Here is a 27744-nt window from a genome sequence, read left to right as displayed (position 1 = left end):
TTATCTATTTTATTGGTCTATCTGTCCATATGTGACTAGTGAAATATTTTTTAAAATAATCTAACTCAATTAAAGGAACTGATATCTGTTATTGGAAGTCCTCCATATTCTGTTTTCTTCAAAGAAATTGCCCTGGTCCTTGTCTTGATCCCGTGTATTTTCACATAAGTTTTGATGTCAACTTAAGTATTAGAAAATACTATTGGAATTTTTATTATTACTGCATTAAATTTATAGCAAAATTTGTGAAGAACTGACAGCATTTATTTTTTTCCAACCAATGGACATGACATATTTCTACATTTATGTATTCTTTAATAACTCAGTAATTTTTTTGTAGTTTCTAACAATGAAGTCATGTAAATTGTTCATTAGATTATTCCCAAGTATTTAACAGATGTTTGTCTAGTGTAATTGATAGTTTAAATTTCATTTTTACCTATTTTTGTTAGTATACAGAAAAATAATTCATCTTTTGTATGTTTACCATATATCACACAACCTTGAAAAATTCACTTATTATTTAGAATGTTTTAGCTTGAAGATCCTTTTGAATTTTTAATGCACACAATTATGCCACTCAAAAATAATTATACTTTTATTTCTGCTTCCTCAAGCATTTACATGTTCATATATCATAATTTAACAGAAATCTGAGATGCCACCCGTCACAACAAGGGAGATAGAGTTACAGTATCATTAAGGCAGATATTTTGATGTATTCTTCATTGCTGTATATATGCCCAGCACATAGAACAGTACCTGCCATCTTCTATATGTCAGTATGCCAGTACTATGGGTACTGGTATTTAAATGGTATGTGAGATGCAAAGAAAATATTTTATTAAAGGACACAAGATTGCCTTGAAAAAAGATTATCTATTGGGAGATGCATTAACAAAGACTTGCCTTCAATTGTAACATAAGCACTTGGCAATGTGAGAACAGTAATGCAGTGTCTTGTACTGAAACTTGAGGACAAATCAAAGTTGATACCAGAAGGATGACCACTGCTTGAACATCTATAAGTAGAAAACAAGAAAAACATTTCTAGTTTCCCATGCCTTTTACACATTACTGCTTTCTAAATTCTTGTTATATACGATAAACAGTTGTCTAGAACCTAATTTATTGTATAGACATTCTCTATTGATCTTTATACAGGGAGTTTCACAGATTTTTCCGTATCCTATTCAGGGCTCCTTTTACCTCTTTGTTCCTCAAGCTGTAGATCATGGGATTCAGCATGGGTATAACCAAAGTGTAAAATACAGAGGCCATTTTATCAGTATCAAAGGAATGACTGGACTTGGGCTGCATGTACATAAGGGATAGAGTCACATATAATACAACCAGCACTGTCAGGTGAGATCCACAGGTGGAGAAGGCCTTGTGTCTACCCTCTGCACAGTTCATCCTGAGGATGGCCTTAAGGATCAGGATGTAGGACACAAGGACTGTCAGAAGAGATGAAACCAAATTAAATGCTGAGAAGATTAGTATTATCAACTCAATTTCACGTGTGCTTGAGCACAGCAAAGTTAACAAGGGAAGACTGTCACAGTAAAAATGACTAATGACATTATAGCCACAGAAGGAGGAAATAAAAATCTTTATGGTGGCTATCAGAGAGAGAAAGGCACTGTAGAGATAGAGGACTGCTACCAGCACCCAACATACCCCTTGTGACATGATAACTGTGTAGAGCAGAGGGTTACAGATGGCCACATAGCGGTCATAGGACATTGCTGACAGAATGAAAAGTTCACTAATGATGAACAAGATGAAGAAAGCTAGCTGTGTAGCACACCAATTATAGGGGATTGTATTTTGATTAACTACAAAATTTGCCAACATTTTGGGTCCCACAGTTGTTGAATAACCAAGATCAATGAAAGCCAGATGTCTGAGAAAAAAGTACATGGGGGTTTGTAGCCTGGCGTCCATCTTGGTGAGGATGACTATGCGCAAGTTGCCCACCGCTGAGACGATGTAGATGATGAGGAAGAGCCCGAATAATGGAGCCTGCAGCTCAGGGCTGTCTGTGATTCCCATTAGAATGAATTCTTTCAGCACTGTGTGATTGTGTTTGTCCATCCAAGCCATTATGGAAAATTACTGTGGGAAAAACCATCAGAAGAGTCCTTGGGTTTCAGGAGCTATCATTGGTTAAAATTTTAGTATGCAAAGCAATTATGTGTAAGGCAAATCTAATCTTTTTTAGCTGAAGTGACTTAAAATAAGACTCACCCCCATCATTAAACCTAGAAACAAATTTAGAAACCATTACAGCCTAAGATATATAGAAGCCATTTTATATTTTGTGCCACATACTGCTTATCATTAAAAGGTATATACAGTCCCTTTATGGTTCTGTCAACAATATATCATTAGAAAAGTTTGGTCTAGAGTGAGAATCCTAATATTTTTTTCAAAAGTGTTTTTCATTTCAAATACATATAATTAGTTAAAACATATCAAGTTTTAGAAGAAATTATATTAAAAAAGAATAGCCCTCTGCTTCTTGTCCCTGCACCCTCAGTCTCAATCTCCAAAGAAAACCACAATTAACCTATTTAATAGACTTTGATTTACTCCTCTTTGTTATGATCCCACATATCTAAGTGCTATTCTCATTCCACTACCCATTTGATTTTTTAAAATTGTATTCTCATTCTGCTATGCTTTTATGAGTTTTAAACATTTTTTAATGATTTTTTACAATGATAGAAAATAATTTAACTACCTCGCAGAAGTCCCCCACATGCAGACTCTGATGCACATAAATGACTCTTAGTTCCTCTAGAACAGTGTATTTGAAACTTCAGTACTTGTGTGCTGATTTTTGAGGTTTCTGATTTTTACTATGTTACATATCAAGTAAGGTCTGCATCTATAATTTATTCAATCTGAGAAAGAATATTTAGCAGGTGTCCCCACATTTGCTTTGACCTTAGCACTAAAATTTCTGAAATGTTGGGTTTAATGCTGTAGTCATATTTTTCTAACACATTTTAAGACAAGTAAAAAAATTATTAAAACACATTTCTTAATGTACCACCTAAAATCATCTAGTAAACTACTATTGCTGCCGGCCCTGATATCGGTTCCCCTACATTGAACCCAGCATATATGGTGTTAAAAACCAAAAAGCGCTCATTCTAAGTTACATTCACATGTAGATATCAGTTGTTTTGACCTTTCTATCCCTGAATTCCACAAGGCAAATGGAAGTAATAAATTGTTAAAAACCCAGGTGGCTTCACACTGAAGTTCTGGCTAATTATCAGCTCTTGAGGTTTATTACAGGGAAACTGATATCCAGAAATTATCAAGAAGCTGAAGCTCCCCAACTCCTTGTTCGTGGCACAGAATCCCCCCTTCATCATGGAGACAGACACACGGAGGACTCCTGCAGCTTCCCTTATCTCCGCCAAATGCAGGCTGATGGGAGGACACAGAACTGCCACCCACAGCTCACCCTCCCCTGTCTAAAACTTTGTAAATTTTGTGATCGTCAATTGGGGGCAGTTTCCTTCCTCTCCCCAGGGCCCAATTTCAGGTGGCGTGGGAAGACTGATCAATGGAGCCCTAAACCTCCTGCTGTCGATAGAGATAATACCTGGCCCAGCGCCAGAATGTCTGGGACCCCCACAATATTCCCCCTCAGCAAAGAATCACAGTCCCTTTAAAAACCCCAACTCCTAATTCCTCAGGAGGACTGTGGGTTTTGGGGCACGAGCCCACTGCAGCCTCATTTTGCTGGCAAAATTAAACCATTTTTCTTTTCCTCGATCCCTTGTCATTGTGTTCATGATTCGGCTGCGGTGACAGGGTCCCAGGTTTTTCCAGCTACACTATGAATATACTTACTAACAAAGAGAGACATCAGTCTACAGTAGAGAATGCTGTCTCAAATGCCTCATGGGCTAGAAAACAGTATGACTTCTAAGGAGGAAAGATAAAGTGATGGGGAACAAGGGGAATGAGATGTTCAGTGATACATTTGAAAATTCTCTCCAATTTTATCTTTTTAAATGTACATGAGCAGAACAGAAAATTAGTTGATCCACATAAAGCCAATTGGATATGTCATTGCTAGAAATGGAGTCTATGTACTATATTTCGATTAGAATGTTATTCTTATAACTTTATTTCAGCTGTCATCAAGAATGTGTGTAATATTTTGAATTAACACATTTTAATGTAAGAGTTGCATTTTCTCTACCTCTACTTTCCCAACTCCTTTCCCCTTCAGATTGTTTTAAAGGCAGGTGCTCCCAAACTTTCATGGAAAAAGATCCTCCATATTTATGACAAACTCTTCCAGAGTTTAAAAAATGTAGACCTCATGACAAGTCATTCTAGTGGGCCAGAAAAATCCTGAGTAAAAAATATATATAATAAGGGCCAGCCTGGTGGCGTAGTAGTAAGGTTCGTGTGCTTCGCTTCAGCGGCCTGGGGTTTGCAGGTTTGGATCCCAGGCACAGACCTGTGCACCGCTTATTAAAGCCATGCTGTGGTGGTGTCCCATGTAAAGTAGAGGAAGATGGGCACAGATGTTAGTGCAGGGCTGATCTTCCTCAGCAAAAGGAGGAAGATTGGCAACAGATGTTAGCTCAGGGCGAATCTTCCTCAAAAAAAAAAAAAAAGTATATATACAGTAAAAAACAATGTATTCAGGCCTATCATTTCACTTATATAGATGTAAAAATCTTAAACAATATTAATACATTATCTATATCAATTTTAAAAATGTATTTGAATTATAGTACATTTTATTCAAGCTGGGTTGATCCATGTTGAGCTGAATGGTTTAATTCTGGAAAATCTATAAATATAGTTCACCACATTATCAGACTGAATTAAGAAAAATAATATAAACATTTGAACAGATGAAGAAGTAATACCATTTAGATAGAAAAAAAACAAAAAAAATTTAGATTAAAATGGAAATTTCATAAAGATAGAAAATCTTATAAAAACTGGACAACTTACACTTAAAAGGAGAATAATTAAAATTTTATTGAGAAACATTATAGAGGTTCTAAATAAATTGATAGAAATACTATTTTCCTGGATTGCACAACTCAGTGTTATAAAAATTTTAATTCTGCTCAAATTAATCTATTTGCTCTATGCCTTTCCAATCAAAATCTCACTAGGAGACTTTGTAGAAGTTGACACTGATTTAAAATGTATTTAGGAAATGCAAATTATAAGGAATAAGCAATACACCTTTGAAAAGACCTGAAGTACCAGGTATTAAAACTTACAAAGCCAGAGTTATTGAGACAATGTGGCATTGGCACAAGGATGAGCAAATATATCAGTGGAACAGAATAGAAAACTCAGAAAAAGATCCGTGATTGTACAGAAATGCAGTGTATGATAGAGGTGGCATATTAGGACAGTGAGACAAAAAGGGTCTATTCAATAAATGTAGCTGGAGGAAGTGATTATCCCTATAGAAGATGATGAAATTGAATGTTTAGTTCATCCATATAAAAATCAACGCTAGACTTGTCAAGAACTTAAGGCTATAAGAAAACGTTTAAACTCTTATAGCATTAAAATCTAAAATCTCTGGATGTCTCTAAAAAAGCAGAAATTTCAAGAGTCAGAAGAGAAATTCAAGATTAATCTGGCAGATTAAATTTACCTCATGAAATTATCCAAAAATCTATTCACAATATTAACAAAATATCAATAAAAAAAGTAAAAATAAACATTCATTAGCAGGGACCAAAAAAAGAAAATGGCAAAGTGTGATGATTTGAGCTACAAAAAGTTATACCCAAAATAATAAATATTCCACAGCAGTTTGTACAGTTTGGCCAATCTCTGCATCCCAACATCACAGTGTTGTAATTTTACATATCCCTGGAGCTCTTCTGAAACACAACTGAGTTGATAATTTCTGTGCTCCTCCCACCACCAGCCCTACCCAAGCACTGCCTGGAAAGAAACAGGGAAACTGAGCAACAAGCCTTTTATCTGATGGAAGCTCAGACTCCAGAACTGCACTAGGACTTGGGGAATGGATCTTCAGCCTAAGGATGTTCTCCTATGCAAATCAAACACCCAGTCTCAACTAAGTCTTCTGTGAGGTTTGTGCAAATAGCCTCAAAGGAGATAAACAGGTTGGTCAAATTGAGAACACTGTCTTCCCATTCAAAGGAGGGAAAGAAAGAAAGAGGGAGGACAGAAGAAGGAAGAATCTTGAATGGCTCTAAAAATAGGTCAGGCTCATTAGTCTTTGGGTGAGTTAGCGTCAGCAGAAATATGTGCACTATTTAAAATTATAAAAAAGGACAAACACCCGTACTTCTCCCATCCAACGCTGCTAGTAAGGCCATGAGTGCTTATATATGTTTCCACTCCTTATTGTGTAAAACACACCGCATTATCTCCGTGAGGGAACACTAACTCTGCAACAAAGTGGCATTAGTGAAGGATATGAAATCAGTGTAAATCTTTTCTAATTACCACTTTGAAACCTGACTAAATGTGCTGCTTGGCCAATCCTACTAAGTGAATAACAAAATTTTGTAACTTCAGATGTGCAGAATTATACTCACCAGCTGTGTGATTTAATGCCAATCCCCAAACCATTGTTTTGTGACTTGTCATGATCACTGAAAACTTTTAAAAAGTGTACTTGATGGGGGCCGGCCCAGTGGCGCAAGTGGTTAAGTGCGCGTGCTCTGCTGTGGCCGCCCGAGGTTGGCCGGTTCGGATCCCGGGTGTGCACCGACGCACTGCTTGTTAAGCCATGCTGTGGCGGCGTCCCATATAAAGTGCAGGAGGATGGGCACGGATGTTAGCCCAGGGCCAGTCTTCCTCAGCAAAAAAAGAGGAGGATTGGCAGATGTTAGCATAGGGCTGAATTCCTCACCAAAAAAAAAAAAAAAAAAAAAGTGTACTTGATTATAATTGCATCCTGTTATGCTAGATTCTCAAACATGTGGGCAAAATTCTGTGACATGGTTTGTCACTTTGCTTTTGTTATTCACTTGTGGCATGAGCAATTTATAACATAAAGGACAACAGATCAAGAAGAAAATTTGCATTAATACCTTTAGGTACATTATGAGAGGAAAGGGACTATGCAAGCCTTGAATAATGAAGTGTTTAAGGTGTGGCAAGTTCACCAACACAGAAAACAGAACACATGTAGCCAATTAATAATTCTTAAGCACTGATCTCCTTGACTCTTTAATTGTACTGATTTTAAACTTGGTTTTGTCCCCACTGTAAATATGTTAGGAGATACTTCAAATCCTTTAGCCTCACAATCCAAATGAAAACAAATTTAACGCAAAGATAGTAGGGGCAAAGACATCTTAGTATTGTGGTGTCATGGACATATTAGCCTAAGTCAAAAAGTCAATTTTATATTATTTTGGCTTTGCCATCATCTTACTATTGCTAATATCACTGTATCAGACACATCTGTCTGCATATCCCTTGTCACTTTGGGCCACCTCTGAAGTGGCCTACTGCCATGGTAGACTTTTTCTGGCATGTTGACAGCTTCCTATCTCAAGTGTTTTACTTCTTTTCCTGAGGGCATAGTGTCTTGAGAGCTTGCTCAGACCATATGCAAGGCAGTTTGGAAGTGCCTGAGATTTAACGTGTCAAGGAGGAGTACTCAACTAGTAAGAGACAGGCATCAGTGGTTAAACACCCAAGCTTTCCTAACCTTCTCTTGGGTAATTCCTAGCAGAGCTCTGAAGGATACTTCAAAGCATCTTGAGTAATGGAGCCTTAGCTGCTTACAGCAGTCATCTATACTTTATTGCACATTTTATTAACTTTTTTCCTTCTGTCTCACATTCCCTATTCCCTCATTTTTGCTTCCTGAAATCATCTACCAAATATACATCATATAGCAAATAATCATATACCAAATAAACATCAAGTCCTTGCCTCAAGGTCTGCTCTTGGCAGAATTTACACTCTGACAATCTCAGTCTCTTGTATGGTATTAGTAAAATGAGGTCACATGTATCCATAGCACAAATGACACTCTACGGATGCATGATCGTAAGAGATAATGACAATATCATATTACTGGATAACTGGAAGCCCTGTCAGAAACTGTTACTCTCTGAGGCGTAGACACTCATGAGACATCAATAACCCTGACCTGATGAACAGCATCTTTGCTTAGACAACATTCTTGGTGGAGCTTTCAAAGAATGCTTACTCACCCTTCAGAATGTTTTATGTCTAGAATCCCAGTGTAAATATAGAAATAATAATGAATAGAAACAAGGTCCCTTACTACCCTCAAAGAACATAATAATAATGGCAAAAACATATCATTACTCTAGAAAACATAGTTATGAAAAGAGATTATTAATATACCTGGGATAATGTATTGAGTCTGGCATCGGTGACTATAATTATATCTACAATTTAAATTGAAGACAGGCATCAAAAATAGTCAACTACTGATCATGATAATCAGCGCCAGCTACTCACCTAAAATGGGGATGAGTCTGGTTCCCTCATGTGATTAATAACCAAACTGCAGTCAGAAGAATTTATGAGTGTCTCTCCACTTTGAGACTCTCCTTTGCGGGCTTGAATGTCCCTTGGGGGCTTAAATGCGATTTCTTGGTTATTCCCAAAGCGTGTGAGAACAGGAAATGATGACTCTTATCTTTGTTAATTATCCAGAGTACCTTTGATTTTCCTATTGAGGAAATGTTCTTTTATATCCAAGTCACCTACTTTCCTTTGTTACTATTTTTGCAGCATCCACTCAAATATCTGGGTGTACGTATATTATTTGTTGGATACATGCTTTAATCACCCAAAAATTACTTCAACATTCACCATTTTCCACAATGTCTTCTCAAGTTTTATGCTTGAGGATGATGACAAAACTCTTTAAACATGTTCTACAGAGTTCTTAAAAGTTTTGGGAAGAATAAAAATTATGAATATGTGTTTAACTCTTATTTTTATTTCTTTTTGTGACTTAAGGAACTAAATTGAGTTAATGATACCCTAATGCCATATCCGATAATCATCACCAGTCCTCATTCCCCATCTGCACTTCAATTTCCCTTTCCCCTATGGGTACCTCAACTACAAAGTTGATATATGCTCTTAAAAGAAAACACAACCTTATAAAGTAAATATAATGTATGTCTCAATGTGCACATGTTGAGATATATAACAACATACATATATGTTGTTATATATGTTGTTATATCTTATTTTGATACATGAACGTTCTCTCTCAACTATATGTTTTTGAAGTATATTCATTTTACTACATAAACACCAATATTATGCTGACTTCTGTTGTTGTAATCTGGGTCTACTTTCATTTAATATACATTTGTTCCCATAGGAATAGGCATTTAGTTATTTACCAACTCTTGGTCCCCACTGAACCATGAATGAAACTGTGTGTGACATATCTCCTAGAGTGGGTACCTGATATGGAAAAATAAGCACATTTAATTTACTTAAATAAGTATAGATCTAGATTTTTTTAAAATCTATATACATTCTACCATCAGAACACAAGGATTTCCTACTCTGAATATCCAAATTATGCATATGTACTGCTTATACATATAGTAAGGAATTGTAATAAAAATTAACTCAGATTAAATTTTATAGAGCTAAAATGGTTTTACTTGTCTTAATTTTTTTTTAAATAATCTAAATATTGGTTTGGATTTGAAATAGAAAGATGCACTAAGTACAATCCATTTCAACCAAGAAGTACAGAGATTGTAACAGACAAATAAACACATGATGTTAATGTAGTTTTAATATTTGAGTGTCTATAATAGTGATATGATTGACAGTTTTGAATAATACCATTGAAGTAGCTATTGAAGTGACACAAAAAACTGACACACACCGTGTAGCTGAGGCAGATTGACACACACATGGCTAAACTATTTCTCATCCTCCTTCAAGTTAGTTGTGGTATCACAGCCTCTGTCTTTCTGTAAGCCATTCTCTCACCACTGTGAGCTTGTCCTATAAAGGGCATTCCACAGAGCCATTTCTGTTTTAGAGCTTGTAGTTTCCTATTGCTGAACCATAAAATGTTGAAAAATTGTGAGAAAGAAAGCAATCAGTGAGAAAACTGATTATATTGGAAGTGAAGATGCCACCACAATCAAGGAACTCTTTGTTTGTAGCCATATTGGTTATTCAACGATCAAAAAGCAATATTTTAAGCCTCCATATCTTAATATGAAAGTTTCTAAATTAGATATTTCATAAAGGGTTTTAAATTAATATAATGAAATCTCATGAATCTATGTCTTAAATTTATCACTTTTATGATTGTGTAAGCATTAATAACCTTTATCATTCAGTAATATATTCTAGTAGGTCTTTGAAATATACATTTTATAAAGTGTTTTCTTTTTAAATATTTAGTGACCTCTTCTGACCATTATAGCTCAAATAGCTTTTGTGGTTAGAATTGCTTTTTAAGCAGTAGATATTTTGATATTTAGTTATTATTATACATCTTATTATATATCTTAATATTGCGTGTGCTATTTTAATTAACCCAAATTCATGTACATTTTGTGGATGAAGTAAAGAGTTTGTTATCTCAGCTGTTTTTGTCAACAAAATTGCTCCAACCCAGATAATGGTTGTTGTTTATAAAAGTGCCTTTATAAGTATTGAAAGAGTCAAAGCCAATCCTGGACAGAAGCTTGGAATAGAAGGTGAAAACTAGGGGCATAATTTATGAAAAGATCTCAAGCTTCATAAAGTAATAGCTCTGTTTAATAAAAGGAAAGAACATTTATAACCTTTAATTGAGATGCAGAGAGAACAGAAAGGAGAGGCAAGAAGCAGTTAGAGAGAGGAGCCAGAGTAATGGTTTAAGGCTGGGGAAAGAATAAGAAGAGCAAGTGGAAACTCCTTTTGTGGTGCAGAGTTGTTACTCTGTGAGTAAGGAGGCCCGATGCTGCAATGTAAACCTCTATTTTGCCAAGATATCTTCCCCGCATGTGTGCAGTGGAGTTTACTTCTTTTTTGAATCATTTCTTTGAAAGGATTTCTTCATTTCCATGGAAGTGCTTGTGGAAATAGCCTTTCAGAAAGCAGAGATGATAGGTGTGACCTGTGACAATGCAGACAACTGGAGTGATGGCCTGTGGACTTCTGGGGACTGGGCATTCGTTGCTAAAACCAAACTTATCTAGACCTTAAGGGACACAAAAATCTCCATTGGAAACCTTAAAATTCCTCAATTTTACTTTTGAATTAAAAAAATCTGAAATCATGACAATTTCTGTTATCTTTACTTCACATGTCCTGCCCACTCTCCTTCACTCCATTTAGTAGTATTTTACATGTGCACACAGAGATAGGGCACATAAGGACTGTTGAGTCTTTTTTTGGCCATGAGTGCCCTTGAGAATTGATGTCACTTTGAGGACAATGACTTTTTTTTGTCTAATAACTTTTCACTGCAAAAACACACTAAATAAAAATGTTAAAATAAATCATATTTGTTGTTATGATTTCATAAGAAAGACAATTAACTCTACACAGACATTTTTAGGATGAAAATATGCAAGGGAATAAATTAAATAGACATTATATTTGGATGAATATCAAGATTTTGCTTTGTGTACTTGCACCAAGTGAGAGAGATAAAAAGATAGAATCCCCTTTTATATATTTTTTAATCTGTTTTGCCACATGTCCTATTTCCTTGTATATCTAAGCACTTTGTTTAGTTTTTATTTTGCCCTAAAAGTTTATTTTTTCTGTGATATAAATTTATTTTAAGCACAAGATAAAAATGAGTCGAAAAAGGTTGAGAAATTTCTGGATAAAATGCTGCAAAAAATAATAAACCTTTTGTATAGTTGAGCAAGAGATATCTGTGGCAAGGAAGATCATCTGACCCTTGGCCACCTTCCAGGAAGTGACTCTCATGGTCCTCCACCACCCGCTCTCAGGCTTTCTCTGCCTTGTTTAGAAGTTATAAAAACCCTTTAATAACTTACATTTTATTTTAAAATATATTTATTTTCCAATTATTGTTTATTATTTATGTAAGTGTGTTATCTTTGGTCAATTAATGGACTTTTCTGTAGGAAAAATTGGGTATTTAGGATTGGGTAAAAAAGATTAACATTCTTCCCATTGAAATTAATGGAATTTTTAACTATTTAGTGCCTCTTCACTTAACAGAAGGATGTTCAAGAGCAAATGAAAACCCTTAAATGAAGATAGTTCTAGTTTTAAATTTACATTAGTTTGAATGATTGACGTGGGTTATCAGGTATCCCTTCAATGCATCCTTCACGTCCTTGCTCCTTAGGCTGTAAATGAGGGGATTCAGCATTGGTATCACCAGGGTATAGAATACTGAGACCATTTTATCAGTATCTAATGAGTGATTGGTTCTTGGTTGCAAATACATGAAGAGGAGAGTCCCGTAGAAGACAGTGACAGCCATCATGTGAGAAGCACAGGTGGAAAAGGCTTTTTGTGGCCCCTCTGAGGAACGTATCCTCAAAATGGCAAGGACGATGTTGAAGTAGGATATTAGAACAATAATCATAGAGAAAAACAAGTTGGTCCCTGAAAAGATAAACACAGTAGTTTCTGGAATATAGGTATCAGAACGGGATAATGTTAACAAAGGGACATTATCACAGTAAAAATGGTTGATAACATTGGAAGAGCAATATGACACAGAGAAGACACAGGAAGAGACAGTCAGTGCTGTGGTCAAACTGCAGAGGTAAGTGAGGGACACCAGCAGAAGGGAAATCTGTGGGGACACCACCACCATGTAGAGCAGGGGGTTGCAAATAACCACGTAGAGGTCATAGGCCATTGCAGCCAGCGTGAACATCTCAGCCACAATAAAAACTAAGAATCCACTCAGTTGGGCTGCACATTCACAGTAGGATATGGTTTTCTTTGAAACCAAGAAGTTAACCAGGGGGCCGGCCCCGTGGCTTAGCGGTTAAGTGCGTGCGCTCCGCTGCTGGCGGCCCGGGTTCGGATCCCGGGCGCGCACCAACGCACCGCTTCTCCGGCCATGCTGAGGCCGTGTCCCACATACAGCAACTAGAAGGATGTGCAGCTACGACATACAACTGTCTACTGGGGCTTTGGGGGAAAAAAAAATAAATAAAAAATTTAAAAAAATAAAAAAAATAAATAACAAAACAAAGAACAGAACAAGTTAGTGAAAGTTTAAAAAAAAAAAAAAAAAAAAGAAGTTAACCAGCACTTTAGGGGCAATGACAGTAGAATTGCCAAGGTTGATGATCGCAAAGTGCTGGAGGAAAACATACATGGGGGTCTGAAGTCGAAAGTCAGCACTGATGAGAGTGATGATGCTCAGGTTCCCTCCACCGTCAGCCCATAGATGACGAGGAACACAAAGAAGAGTGGGATTTGGAGGTCTGGATGGTCTGAGACTCCCGTGAGGATGAACTCAGTCACTCGAGTTTGATTCCCTGGAGCCATTTATTCTCTTGCTTTCATTTTTTAATGGGGAAAATGGAAAGAGATTAATAGATGATAAAACTGCTTTTTTCTCTTAGATACCAGGTTGTTAAATATTTCATTTAAAATCAATTTATTGGGAAGGCCCCATGGCTTAGCGGTTAAGTGCACGCGCTTCGCTGATGGTGGCCCGGGTTTGGATCCTGGGCGCGCACCGACACACTGCTTCACCGGCCATGCTGAGGCCCAGTCCCACATACAGCGACTAGAAGGATGTGCAGCTATGACACACAACTATCTACTGGGGCTTTGGGGGGGGGGAATAAATAAATCTTAAAAATAAATAAATAAATAAATAAATAAAATAAATTTATTTTTGTTCACAAACACGTAAAATTTTCAGATCTTAATTGCTTTTCTCTCCATCTTTTCACAAAATTCAGAAATAGAAACCTTCCAGTGAGTAATTTCAGAATCTTAGAACTGTTTGACAAAGCTACTATATTCTTTATTCACCGTTGGATATATTTTATATTGGATGAATATACACTAATTTTTATATTATTGTATGTATTAACATTTATATGCATATATTAATCATATTAATATGGGATATTGCATGAACATATGTACATCCATGCATATATGTATCTGTATTTTTACATCTGTGCACACATGCCTCTGTGTGTGCATGTTTCCAGTGATAAAAGAGAGCTACCTCTAAGAAACTGATGAGTCAGAGTGACTTACAGTTACTTTTCCTTAACTATCACAGACCTTCTCTGCAGCCCATACCCTGTCATCATCCTTGGGAATTTCAATATTTCTGTGGAAAACATTTTCATTATGCTGGGTTTTTCCTTAGTAATTTCTACCACACCAGTCTGCTTCACCTACCCACAGAGTATACCTCAATACTGTTCCTTCTTGGTATCATTCAGGAATTCTGAATTGTCTTTATTTAATCACATTTTCTTTCTTCTGCCAAATAAGCCAGTTCTGTCCTATCCCTCTGACTTTTAGCTGCTCAGAGTCCTCTATTAGTTTGTTCTGGCATCCACTCCTTTCCTTTCCAACTTATAGCTCTTTCCTTTAAAATAGTTTAAAACCTGTTTGGTTTTTTAAAAATATTATTTACAGTGTTAATTGGTTAAAGTTTAATCACTTTGTTTTACTTGCATAGAGAAATGAGTGGAGGAGAGTGCTAACAGTAGTTAGCATTCTCTATGCCCAGAACTATGCTGGCCATTTTGAAATAATGATCTCATTATTCTGCAGCAGTGTGCCGGAAAACGGATATAACTACTTCTGTGTCTGAGGAGACAATTGAGATTCAACGAGAACAAGTTACTCAAAAGATATTGGTTAATGGCATGATTCTACGGTTTTGTTTTATGTGTTTTGTTTGTTGATTTGGTTGGTTGGTTGGTTGTTAGCCCACCCATTACTAGCTTTGTGAATTCTACCAAGTATATTCTTGTGTGAATTAAACGAAATAATGCACATATGTAGGTTAGTTAGCACAGAGCCTGGTAAAAATGAATGCAAAATAATTGGTACCAGTAGTTATTGTTTTTAGTATGTTTGAATGATCTTTTAATGTGGTTTCGTATTTCAGTCCCTGTAACTCCTTTTACCTTACTGAGGGCTTTTATAGTCGAAATAGAAATAGCAAGTGGATTATAATTGTGTATATTCAAAAAATTGGGACACATGATATCTAGCTATACGTTTAACAAGCAAATCAGGTTGTGCTCTCCCACACCTGATTCTCCCAAATCAGTGGTGTTTGTTTGTCTGTTTTAATTTACAGATGCTTTATTCCCTACATCAAAATGTATCTGGAGCTGATCTGAAGGTGTTGCACCAGCTATCCCATATCTCTTGTCTCCTACCACTGCATCTAGAAAGAATTGCATGGGTACACTTTTGATGGAAAACATTGTGGCAGTATTCACTTTGATCAAAATATTTTCTGCTTGTTTGCTACCTAAAGCAACTCAGTGCATGTTTCACTCCGAGATATAGTATATTTAATAAACGTCCTTAATTAACAGGAACAAAAAAAAGAGCATCAACAACAGTGATTATTGATTGTCTACTATGAATTTTGGACAGTTAGCTTTTGAAAAGGAGAATATTTGTATACTTATTGTTAGTGCTGTCAGTCGATTCCTGAGTCCTGGTGACTGTGTACAGCAGAGCGGAACCCTGCCCTGTTTTATGCACCATCCTCTCACCTTCCAGCGCTGTATCAGACAATACTCTGCTGCCTAATCATAGGGTTCTCCTGGCCAATTTTTTCAGAAGCGTGGGGCCAGGTCCTTCTTCCTGGTCTGTCTTAATCTGGAAGCTCCACTGAAACCTGCCCACCATGGGTGGACCCCGCTGGTATTTGAAATACCTGTGGCGTAGCTTTCAGCATCACAGCAACACACAGCTGTCACATATGACAACCTACAGATGGGTGATGTGGCTCCCTGACCAGGAAAGGAAGCTGGGTCACGTTGTGAGAGTGCTGAGTCTTAACGACTAGACCATCAAGGTTGGCCCTATTTGTATATATCCTTACCTATTGTGAATTCTCTTTTCTACTGAAATATAACTGTTGGCAAAGCTAGGGTTGCTTTTTATTTCACCAAGTATATGTCACTGAAATAAAGTCTCTGTAGAAGAGCCCCAGTATTTTCCTGTATCTTCAGAACCTTACTTGATTTTGCATTTCTTCCTGATAAGAGCTATTTTTAATTTTTTACATATAATTTTTTCAAGTAAGTTTCTAAAAAGAAATATTTTATAGGTCTACCAAAATAATAAATTCTCAGTAAATAAACTTTAAAAACACACCTAGTGTTAATTATTTTATGTTACAATTTGGATGGGAAATAATATTGCAAATTTTTAAAATAGCCTCTGAAATGATTTCAAGAGTATGTTCCATTGGTCTCTAAGTGTAGAATTTGTCAGATACTTATTTAAACCTGGGTTGTGTGAGGGACAAACTGCATCTTGATATGAGCTCTCGGTGTCCACCAGCAATGTAGAGACTGACTGTTGACACCAGGAATCTTTCTGTCTTAGGATTTATCTCTCTAGACAAAATAAAAACATGTTTTTATTGATGTTAAGTAATTTAATAAGTCTTTCTTGGAGACACAGTATCTTATATTTTAAAGACACATAAGAAGGTTCTTATCTGGCCTAAAACATTCATCAATTCTGCCAGTTCAAAGGTGGAAAATTTCTCTTCATACTAAGGTGAAATATACTCCGTGTAATGACTATTCATTGTTCTGAATAAATGCCCAAGCATCTAATTTATAAGTAGGGATGCTGAACACTATTATTTAAATCATATCACCATCATTTGCATTTAGCAGTAAGTGAGCAGAGATTTGAGTCTAGGCAAAGAGAACAGAGCAGATATCGCTTCAGTCTTGAGTCTGATTTGGATTGATAAAGCTTCCAAGATACTTGTTCTTCACGTGGAGAGTTACTAATAATTGAATTACTTGGTTTAGCTTATCTATACTCAGAGATCTGCTGAGAGCCACTCAAGTGGCTACATGACGCATGCTAAAGAGTTTTACCAGTGTTTGAAATCCCTGAAGACCTTCACACTGAAATACGTTTGTTTACAGCCCCCATCCCTGAACACTAGAAGCAGACTTCCCAGATAAAGGTCTGATTCCTCAGGGAAAGAAAGACAAATTGAATGCCCATTAGTCAAGTCCCCACTCAAAATTTCATCCAAAGTGTGAAAATGTGGAGATAGTAGACCAAGGACTCTCTTAGGTGATCATATTGAATAACAATCACATGCAATGATTCTACTTTCTGAGTATTTGCTTGTTTTGAATTGCACCTCTATATTTGCTGAGAAGTGCTGCTGCTGGCCCTGGAGTGGAAGAAAATCTGGCAGTTAGAAAGCACAGGATTCTGGACCCATGTTCAATTTTCATGTGAATATTGGGAATAAAATTGAATGCAAAACCTCCATTTTTGTGTCAAGAATAAGCCTGGTGTATTTGCCATAAAAATCAGATAACATAAAACATAAATTCAAAATACAAATGGTTGTAAGAAGATGGAATATCAATTATTTTATGGAAATTCATAAGGCACACATCATTTACTGGTCCTATTTCTAGTTTTTAATTAAAATTATTTAGATAAAAAATATATTTTTTCATACAATCTTGTGATCTTTTCCCAAGCATATATAAATATTATAATTAAATACTGATAACATTATTTGTTTGAATTTTGTGTGGCATTTTCTAGTCTATAAACTTTATAACTGAAAAGGACATGTCTAAATAGTTTGCTTTTGTATTAACAGCCTCTAAAATAATATCCAGGGGATATAAAATAAACATATAAAAATCAGTTGCATTTCTATACACTAATAACAAAGAAGCAGACAGAGAAATTAAGAATACAATCCCATTTACAATTACAATAAGATGAATAAAATACCTAGGAATAAACTTAACCAAAGAGATGAAAGAGCTGTACACTGAAAACTATAAAACATTGCTGAAAGAAATTGAAGAAGATACAAAGAAATGGAAAGATATTCCGTGCTCTTGGATTGGAAGAATTAACATAGTTAAGATGTCCATACTTCCTAAAGCAATCTATAGATTCAATGCAATCCCTATCAAATTTCCAACAACATTTTTCACAGAAATAGAACAAAGAATCCTAAAATTTATATGGAACAATGAAAGACCCCAAATAGCTAAAGGAATCTTGAGAAAAAAGAAAAAAGTTGGAGGTATCACACTCTCTGATTTCAAAATGTACTACAAAGCTATAGTAACCAAAACAGCATGGTACTGGTACAAAAACAGACACACAGAACAATGGAATAGAATTGAAGCCCAGAAATAAACCAACACATCTATGGACAGCTAATCTTAGACAAATGAGCCAAGAACACACAATGGATTAATGAAAATCTCTTCAACAAATGGTGTTGGGAAAACTGGACAGCCACATGCAAAAAAATAAAAATAGACCATTATCTTACAACATGCATAAAAATTAACTCAAAATGGATTAAAGACTTGAATGTAAGACCTGAAACCATGAAACTTCTAGAAGAAAACATAGGCAGTATGCTCTTCAACTTTGGTCTTAGTAGCATATTTTCAAGCACCATGTCTGACCAGGCAAGAGAAATGGTAGACAACACAAACAAATGGGACTACATCAAACTAAAACGCTTCTGCACAGCAAAGGAAACCATCAATAAAACGAAAAGACAACCTAACAATTGGGAGAAGATATTTGCAAACCGTACTTTTGATAAGGGGTTAATCTCCAAAATATATAAAAACCTCATGCATCTCAACAACAAAAAAAACTAATAACCCAATTAAAAACTGGGCAAAAGACCTGAACGGACATGTCTCCCAAGAAGATATACAGATGGCCAACAGGCACACGAAAAGATGCTCACCATCATTAATTATCAGGGAAATGCAAATCAAAACTACAATGAGATATCACCTCATGCCCGTCAGAATGGCTATAATTAACAAGACAAGAAACAACAAGTTTTGGAGAGGCTGTGGAGAGAAGGGAACTCTCATATACTGCTGGTGGGAGTGCAAACTGATGCAGCCACTATGGAAAACAGTAGGGAGATTCCTCAAAAAATTAAGGATAGAACTACCATATGATCCAGCTATTCCACTGCCGGGTATTTTTCCAAAGAACGTGAAAACACCAATGTGTAAAGATACGTGCACCCCTGTGTTCATTGCAGCCTTATTCACAATAGCCAAGACATGGAAGCAACCTAAGTGCCCATCAAGGGAAGAATGGATAAAGAAGATGCAGTGTTTATACACAATGGAATACTACTCAGCCATAAGAAACAATGAAATCCAGCCATTTGTGACAACATGGATGGACACTGAGGGTATTATGCAAAGTGAAATAAGTCAGAGGGAGAAGGTCAAATACCATATGATCTCACTCATTAGGTAGTAGATAATAACAACAAACAAACACATAGAGACAGAGATTGGATTGGTGGTTACCAGAGGCGAAGGCGAGAGGGAGGCGGGTGAAAGAGATAGTTAGGCACATGTGTGTGGTGATGGATTGTAATTAGTATTTGGGTGGTGAACATGAGAACATGATGTAATCCATGCAGAAATAGAAGTATAATGATGTACTCCTGAAATTTATACAATGTCGTAAACCAATGTTACCACAATAAAAATTTTTTAAAAAGCATAAAATTAAAGGACAATAAAACAATAATAATAAAATAATATCCAGGAAAGAATTGATGTTCCAAAGACATTGTTGACTGACTTATGGAATGAACAATGAATAAGTGAGTGAATGAATACAATATACATCTTCAAATTCTGAAATAAAATATGAAGTTTCTATTCTCAGTGCTGTAATTCATCTTTAATTTGAATTTAACTTTGGTAAAGAAACAGCGGTAACTTGCCTATGATTCTCTAGAATATTCACTACTTTTGGGCTGCACACAATCGTTCTGTCATCATCTTGGTGTTCCAATATCTAAGAAGGATGTGGCACATTCTAGGCTCCAAAATTAAGGAAGCAACAGACAAATTGTGGACAATAAAGAAGAAATTAAAAAGATTTTTACCAATGTTGTTACTCCTTACAATGATTTTAAATCTTTGAGGTTCTTCCCAGAGTCCGAATATCCACATGAAACTTATGTTGTTGCTTCCCCTGTCATGGCCTTTGTATATTGTCTCTCACGTGATGAATGACAGTCCGTACCATGCTCAGCTAACAATGCTTTCACTCCCTCATCAGCTCTGTCAGCTTCCTCATCTATTTATCATTCCCATAATACTGTAAAGATCTTTTTAAAAACTATCACTTTTACACTTTTAATTTTTATTAATGCCTCATATTACAGCTTGATCTCTCATTTAAAGTTTATTGGGTATTATGCAAGAAGTATTTTTCATTTCCTAAGTTTTTAGTATGCTATTTAATAAATTTACCTTGGTCAAGCAGATGAAATTCTAACACAGAACCATCATTGGATCACAAAATTTCACCTTTCAAAATATTTGTAAAAAACACACACACACGTCTACATACATACAACACACATACATGAACAAAAAATGGTGTTATAGAGAACATATTTCTATCAACCACATTAAACAATAATTTTACCTTATTAAATTTACTATTTTAAAGTAATACATAACTACATATAAGCTAAATTTGCACTGATCCAACCTCCTCCATTCCCATTCTCTCTACCCCATCTGAGGCAACAAGTACTATTACAATCTTTTTCTGTTTTTCCAAATCTTTTTTTTTTTATTGTGGTGAGAACACTTTAACAAGAGATCTACACTCTTAAAAGTTTTTAAGTATACAATACAGTAATGCTAACTATGGACACAATGTTTTATAACGAATCTCTGTAACAATTATCTTGTATAATTGAAACTTTATACCTATTGCATAGCTCCCGTTTTCGACTTACTCCAGTCCCCAGACACCACCATTCTACTCTCTATTTCTATGTGTTTGACTATTTTATACATCTCAGATAAATGATATCACACAGCATTTGTCTTTCTGTGAGTAGTGGATTTATCATGTTTACATTATTTTGTGATTGACATATATATATTATATACATACATATAGTTCAAACATAAGATTTGGAGATTTAATTTCTTGCTTGCACTGGATTGGGTTCATGCATTTAAGCTACATGGCCATTATGGTTGCTTCTGGGTCTTCTCTGTTAAGAAAAATAATGCAGTTCACATATTTTTATTCCTCATTTTGCTCACATACAATAATGCATCTAGTCTATATACTTTGATGTTATTTGAAAATTATTGGGTCATATGATATAAATATTTTCAAATCTAGTAGACACAACAAAGATGTTTTTAAATTGATTCTACCAATTTATATCCACAGAAAGAATTTGGGGGCATTTACTCACATCTTTAGCAGCTTTTAATAATGCTAAGCAACTCAAATTTTGCTAAATTAAAAGAAGTAATAGTATAGTATTATAGTTTTACTTTAAATACTGATGAGTTTAGACTACTGAGACTACTGAATATCCACATGCAAATTAATGATGTCAGTCCCTTAACTCACACTGTACACAAAAATTAACTCAAAATGGATCAATAACCTAAATATAAAAGGCAAAACTATAAAACTCTTAGAAAAAATAAATGGGTACATCTTCAGACCCTGGGTTTGGCAATGGATTCTTACACATGACACCAAAATCACAAGCAACAAAAGAAAAAATAGATAAGTTGGACTACACAAAATTAAATATTTTGTGCATCAAAGGACATTATCAAGAAAATAAAAAGACAATGTACAGAATGGAAGAAAATATTTGCAAATAATATTTCATAATGGGTGAATATCTAGACTATGTAAAATACTCTTACAACTCAACAACAAAATCTCAAATAAATCAATTAAAAAATAGACAAAGGATTTGAATAGAAATTTCTCCAAAGAGATATTCAAATGGCAAATAACCACATGGAAAGATGCTCAACTCATTAATCATTAAGGAAATGTAAATCAAAACCACAGTGAGATACTACTTGATGCCAACTAGGACAGAAAAAAGAATACCAGAAAATAGCAAGTGTTAATGAAGATATGGAAAAATTGATTCACTCATGTATTGCTTGTGAAAATGTAAAATATAAAGTAGTTCAGCTGCCTGGGAAAAATTTTGGCAATTCCTCAAAACTTAAACATAGAATTAACATATGACTCCATAATTCCAACCTATATATATACTCAAAAGTATTGAAAAAAGGTAAACAAAGACATGTACAGGCAGTACTATTCACAATAGCCAAAAAGTAGAATGATGACAAATGCCCATCAACAGATAAATAGATAAATAAATTTCAATATATGCATACAATGGGATATTATTAATCTATGAAAGTAATAAAATATAACACTAAAAAGAAGAAAGTACTTAGGCATAAACTTCACTAAGGAAGTAAAAGACTTATAAACCGAAAATTACAAAACGTTGAAGAAGTAATTAAAGAAGACACAAACAAGTGGAAAGACATCCCATATTCATAAATTGAAAGACTTAATATTGTTAAAATGTCCCTATTACAAGCAATCTACAGATTCAGTGTAATAACGTTCAAAATCCCAATGGCATTTTTCCAAGAAGTAGAAAAAATGATTCTAAAATGCATATGGAACCAGAAAAGACCATGAATAGTCAAAGCAACCTCGAACAAGAAGAAGAAAGTTGGAGGCATCACACTTCCTGGTTTCAAAATATATTACAAAGCTATAGTAATCAAAACAGTATGGCATTGACATAGAAACAGACACATAGAGCAATGGAATGGAATAGAGACTCCAGAAATAAACGCATGCATATATAGTCAATAATTTTTTGTCAAAAGAGCCAAGAATATACAATATGGATACGATAGTCTCTTCAATAAATTGTAATGGGAAAACTGGGAAGCCAAGTGCAAAGGAATGAAATTGCCCCCCTCCTTACACCATACACAAAGATCAACTCAAAACGGATTGAAGACTTCAGCATAAGACCAGAAACTGTAAAAGTCCTAGAAAAAAACATAAGGGAAAAGCTTCATGACATTGAGTTTGGGAATGATTTCATGGATATGACACCAAAAGCACAGGCAACAAAAGCCAAAAGAGACAAAGTGAGACTGCATCAAATTAAAAAAGAAAAAATACTTCAGCATAGCAAAGGAAACAATCAAGAAAATGAAAAGACAACTTGTTAAATGAGAGAAGGTATTTGCAAATAATATATCTGAGAAGCAGTTAATTTCCAAAATATGTAAAGAAATCCTACAGCTCAGTAGCATAATAAACTTAATAAACCTATTTGAGAATGAGTTTAAGACTTAAAAAGAGCTTTTTCCAAAAAATATATATAATTGACCAACAAGTGTGTTCACTTGTTTGAAAATATGTTCAAAATCACTAATATTAGGGAAAGGCAAGTCAAAATCACAATGAGATATCCCCTCATACCTGTTAAGATGGCTATTATAAAAAACAAAAGACAGACAAATATTGATGAGGATGCGAAGAAATTGAAACTTTTGTACATTGTTGTTAGGAGTGCTATAAAAAACAGTATGGATATTCCTCAAAAAATTAAAAATAGAATTACCTTATAAGCCAGCAATCCCACTTCTGGATATTTCTACAAAATAATTGAAATCAGGATCTTGAAGAGCTATTTGCACTCCCATGTTTATTGCAACAGTATTGACAATAGCCAAGATGTGGAAACAACCTAAAGGTCCATCAGTGGATGAATGGATAAAGATAATGTGGTATATACATACAATGGAATAATATTTTTATTAAAAAAAGAAGGAAATCCTGCCATATGCTACAACATGGATAACCTTGAGGATATTATGCTAAGGAAAAGAAGCCAATCCCAGAACAAATATTAAAAATTTCATCTAAATGACTTACCTAAAATTGTCAAACTCATAAACAGAAAGTAGAATCATGGTTGCCTAGAAGTTGGGGGCAGAGGGGAAATTAGGAGTTGCTAACCAATGGGCATAAGTCTCAAGTATGCAAGATAAATTAGTTCTAGAGATCTGTTATACAACATTGTGCCTACAGTTAACAATACTCTATTGTATATGTAAATACACAGCCAATTGACAATTACTTGTGGAAAAATTACCCCTGAGACAGAACTGAAAACTGGATAAGAGGAACTCCTGCAACAAACGACATCCAAATTGAGGAGGAAGAGGCAGAAATTCCCTTCTGAAGAGAAAAAATGCCACCTTCACAAGCTGCAGCACCTCACGGCTGCCTGGGAGCAGCCCCAAAGTACGCAGCCTTCCCTGGAGGCGCGGGGCTCTGAGCCAGGGAGTGCTCCCGCTGTAGGCATTCTGTGGACCCAGCAAAATTGAGATGAGTGACATAATATCTGACTGTGCCTGCTACTAAAACATTGGGGCGTACTCCCAGAAAAGCTGATTCACGAATAAACTAAAACAGGCTCTTAAAGGGCCCACGCGCAAACTCATCCGTTTCAGAAAGCAACCTAAAATCACCAGAAAGAAAGGTGCACAGTGTTTTGGTGAAAAGAGACTCACCTGATAGGCTCTGAGTGCATCTCAGTGAGAGGTGAGACCTCTCCAGGGATTGGGACATTGGCGGCAGTCATTGTTGTGGCCTGGTGTGAGCGAGCTGAAACAGACACTGGCAGATGCCATTGGAGTTCTCCCTGGAGCCTGCTAGCCAAGGTCTGCCCCACCCACTAGAGCACCAATTTAATCCAGCTCACCAGGGCAGGCAGCCCACCCTAGGGACTGGCCCCACCCAACAACAAGCCCTCAGGCAACTCGTGGGCCTGCATAGATTGGTGACTGGATTCTCTGCAGCCTGGCGACTGAGCCCAATTCAGTGGGGCAGGGTGTGCACAAGGAGCCGGTGGAGAGTGTGGGACAGTGGTGGAGTGTGTGGGGCTCCTGCCTTGGAGAGACTGGGTCCACATCAGGAGGTTGGGGCACACACATGAGGCAGGACTGTGTTGACTGTGTGTGGACCTGTAGGCAGTGGGGCTTGTCAGCTACAGAAGACTTGTGCTTCTCAAAGATCCACAGGGGGTTTGCTTCACCTTTCAAAGCCTGAAACAATTGGATGCTCCGATGCCTGAGGCCAACCCCACCCAGCTGCAATCCTTGGACAGCTGACAAGTGACCTAAAAGCTGGAGGCTTATAGCAATTGTAAGCCTCTGAGCCTAACAACCTGCCATGCTGGAGGCCTACTCACTTAAAAGAAATACTGCAACACAAATGTGCTATTAGAACTTGCAGCCAACTTTGCTGGGTCTTCCCACACCGGATAAAGAGGCTGAAGGGCCCACAACACCTACAAGCAGCTGAGCATTACAACAGCTGGCCAGGAGCTTAACTCGGCTTCCCTGGGCACCTACAGGGACAGCAAACACACCACAACAGAAGGACAGATGTGGCCCACATAGGGGTGACTCCGGGAACATTCAGAACTGAAGGAAGCACAATGAAGGCCTCCTAAGGCATCACTTATATAAGGTCACCTATCCAAGAGCAGGAGACGTAGCTGACCTACCTAATACGAGGACACAAGCACAGGGAAAGAGGCAAAATGAGGAGGCAAAGGAATACATTCCAAGTAAGGGAACAGGACAAAACCCCAAGAAAGGAACTAAGTGAAACAGATATGAGCAACCTATCCGACAGAGAGTTGAAACAAAGAGTGTTAAGGATGCTTACTGATCTGGGGAGAAGAATAGATGAACTCAGTGAGAATGTCAACAAAGAAATGGAAGATATAAAAAAATACCAATCGGAAATGAAGAATACAATACTGGAAATGAAAAATTCACTAAAGGAACTCAAAAGCACAGGAGAGGATACAGAACAATGGATCTGCGAGCTGGACAAAAGACTAGAAGAAATCACTCAAGCTGAACAGGTAAAAGAGAAAAGAAGTAAAAAGAGTGAGGACAGTCTAAAGGACTTCTGGGACAACATTAAATGCACTAACATCCATGTTATAGGAGTCCCAGAAGGATAAGAGTGAAACGAAGGGATAAAGAATCTATTTCAAGAAATAATAGATGAAAACTTCCCTAACCGAAGGAAGGAAACAGTCATGCAGTTGGAGGAAGCACAGAGATTACCAAACAATATAAACCCAAAGAGGCCCACATCAAGACACATCAAAATTAAAATGTCAAGAATTAAAGATAAAGAGAGAATCCTAAAAGCCACAAGAGAAAGGCAAGTTAGATACAAAGGAAACCCAATAAGGCTATCAGCTGACTTCTCAGCAGAAACCTGACAGGCTAGAAGAGAGTGACATGATATATTTAATTGCTAAAAGGAAAGAACTTACAGCTAATAATACTCTACCCGGCAAGGCTATCATTCAAAATGGAAGGAGAGATAAAAAATTTTCCCAGACAAGCAAAAATTAAAGGAGTTTGTCACCAAGAAACCAGTTCTACGAGAAATGCTAAAGGGAATTATTTAAGGGGAAAAGAGACGACCACAAATAGGAAAAATTATGTATTTCCATGATAAGATGGTAATGGATACAAATGCACAAAGAAGAGGTTAGATATGATGTCAAAAACATAAAATGTGGGAGGAGGGGAGTTAAAGAGCAAAGCTCTCAGACAGAGGTCAAACTAAAGGGACCATCAATTCTGTATATGGACCCCATGGTAATCACAAACAAGAAACCTATAATAAATACACAAAAAACTAAGAGAAAGGAACCCAAACATAATACTAAAGAAAGCCATAAAACCACAAGTGAAGAGAACAAGAGAAGAAGAAAGGAACAGGGAAGGACTACTAAAACACTCAGAAAAAAAAAATTTTTACAAATGGCCCTAAGTACACACTTATCAATAGCTACTTTAAACGTCAATAGACTACATGCTCCAATTAAAAGGCATAGGGTGGCTGATTGGATAAAAAAACAATACCCATATATTTGCTGCATACAAGAGACACACTTCAGACCTAGAGACACTCACATACTGACAGTGAAGGGATGGAAAAAGATACTCCACACAAACGGCAATGAAAAGAAAGCTGGGGTAGCAATACTCATGTCAGACAAAATAGACCTTAAAACAAAAACTGTAAAAGAGACAAGGTAATTACATAATGATCAAGGGAACAATCCAACAAGAGGATATAACACTTGTAAATATCTATGCACCCAATGTAGGTGCACCTAAATAGAGACATAAAAACAGAAATAGACAGTAACACAATAATAGTAGGGGAATGTAACACTCCACATACACAAAAGGATAGATCATCCAAACAGAAGATCAATAAGGAAACGTTGGCCATAAATGACGCACTAGAACAGATGGACCTAGGAGATATATACAGAGCATTCCATCCAAAAGCCAAAGAATACACGTATTTTCAAAGGCACGTGGAAGATTCTCCAGGATTGATCACATATTAGGTCACAAAACAAGTCTCCATAAATTTAAGAAGATTGAAATAACACCAAGCATCTTTTCTGACCACAACGGTATGAAACTAGAAATCAACTATAGGAAGAAAATCAGAAAAGCCACAAATACGTGGAGACTAAACAAAATGCCACTGAACAACGACTGGGTCAACAAAGAAATCAAAGAAGAAATAAAAAAATACCTGGAGACAAATGAAAATCAAAATACGACATGC

At 36.2% G+C, this 27744-nt stretch overlaps 3 protein-coding genes across 3 annotated transcripts in view; all 3 read right to left on the bottom strand.

Moving 5' to 3' along the window:
- The window catches only part of LOC101393024 (olfactory receptor 8K3-like), a 41334-nt gene extending 16635 nt beyond the window's left edge, over window positions 1–24699 (bottom strand). The window contains exon 1 of the mRNA XM_087423296.1: window positions 24636–24699. The gene's annotated coding sequence lies outside the window, so the exon portion shown is untranslated. The remainder of the gene's footprint in view (window positions 1–24635) is intronic.
- Window positions 1038–24694, bottom strand: LOC147912636 (olfactory receptor 8K3-like). The gene is made up of 2 exons (XM_087423297.1): window positions 24636–24694; window positions 1038–2118 (listed from the first exon to the last, which is right to left on the bottom strand). The coding sequence occupies exon 2, from the start codon at window positions 2104–2106 to the stop codon at window positions 1171–1173; it is 936 nt and encodes a 311-aa protein (XP_087279423.1). The 5' UTR covers window positions 2107–2118; window positions 24636–24694; the 3' UTR covers window positions 1038–1170.
- Window positions 12261–13497, bottom strand: LOC147912637 (olfactory receptor 8J2-like). Its single transcript, XM_087423295.1, is given in 4 exon segments — window positions 12261–12292; window positions 12295–12965; window positions 13257–13380; window positions 13383–13497. Coding segments are annotated over 4 exon segments (942 nt in total).
- Window positions 24700–27744: the final 3045 nt, after the last annotated feature.

This window comes from Ceratotherium simum, chromosome 34 (assembly GCF_057802395.1).
Source record: "Ceratotherium simum simum isolate JZ-2026a chromosome 34, ASM5780239v1, whole genome shotgun sequence".
Lineage (NCBI taxonomy): Eukaryota > Metazoa > Chordata > Mammalia > Perissodactyla > Rhinocerotidae > Ceratotherium > Ceratotherium simum.
This window is presented reverse-complemented; position numbering and strand designations above follow the sequence as displayed.

Bases quoted from the DNA above. Each gene is read 5' to 3' on its own strand.
- LOC147912636 (XM_087423297.1), bottom strand. From the start codon at position 2,106: ATGGCTTGGATGGACAAACACAATCACACAGTGCTGAAAGAATTCATT.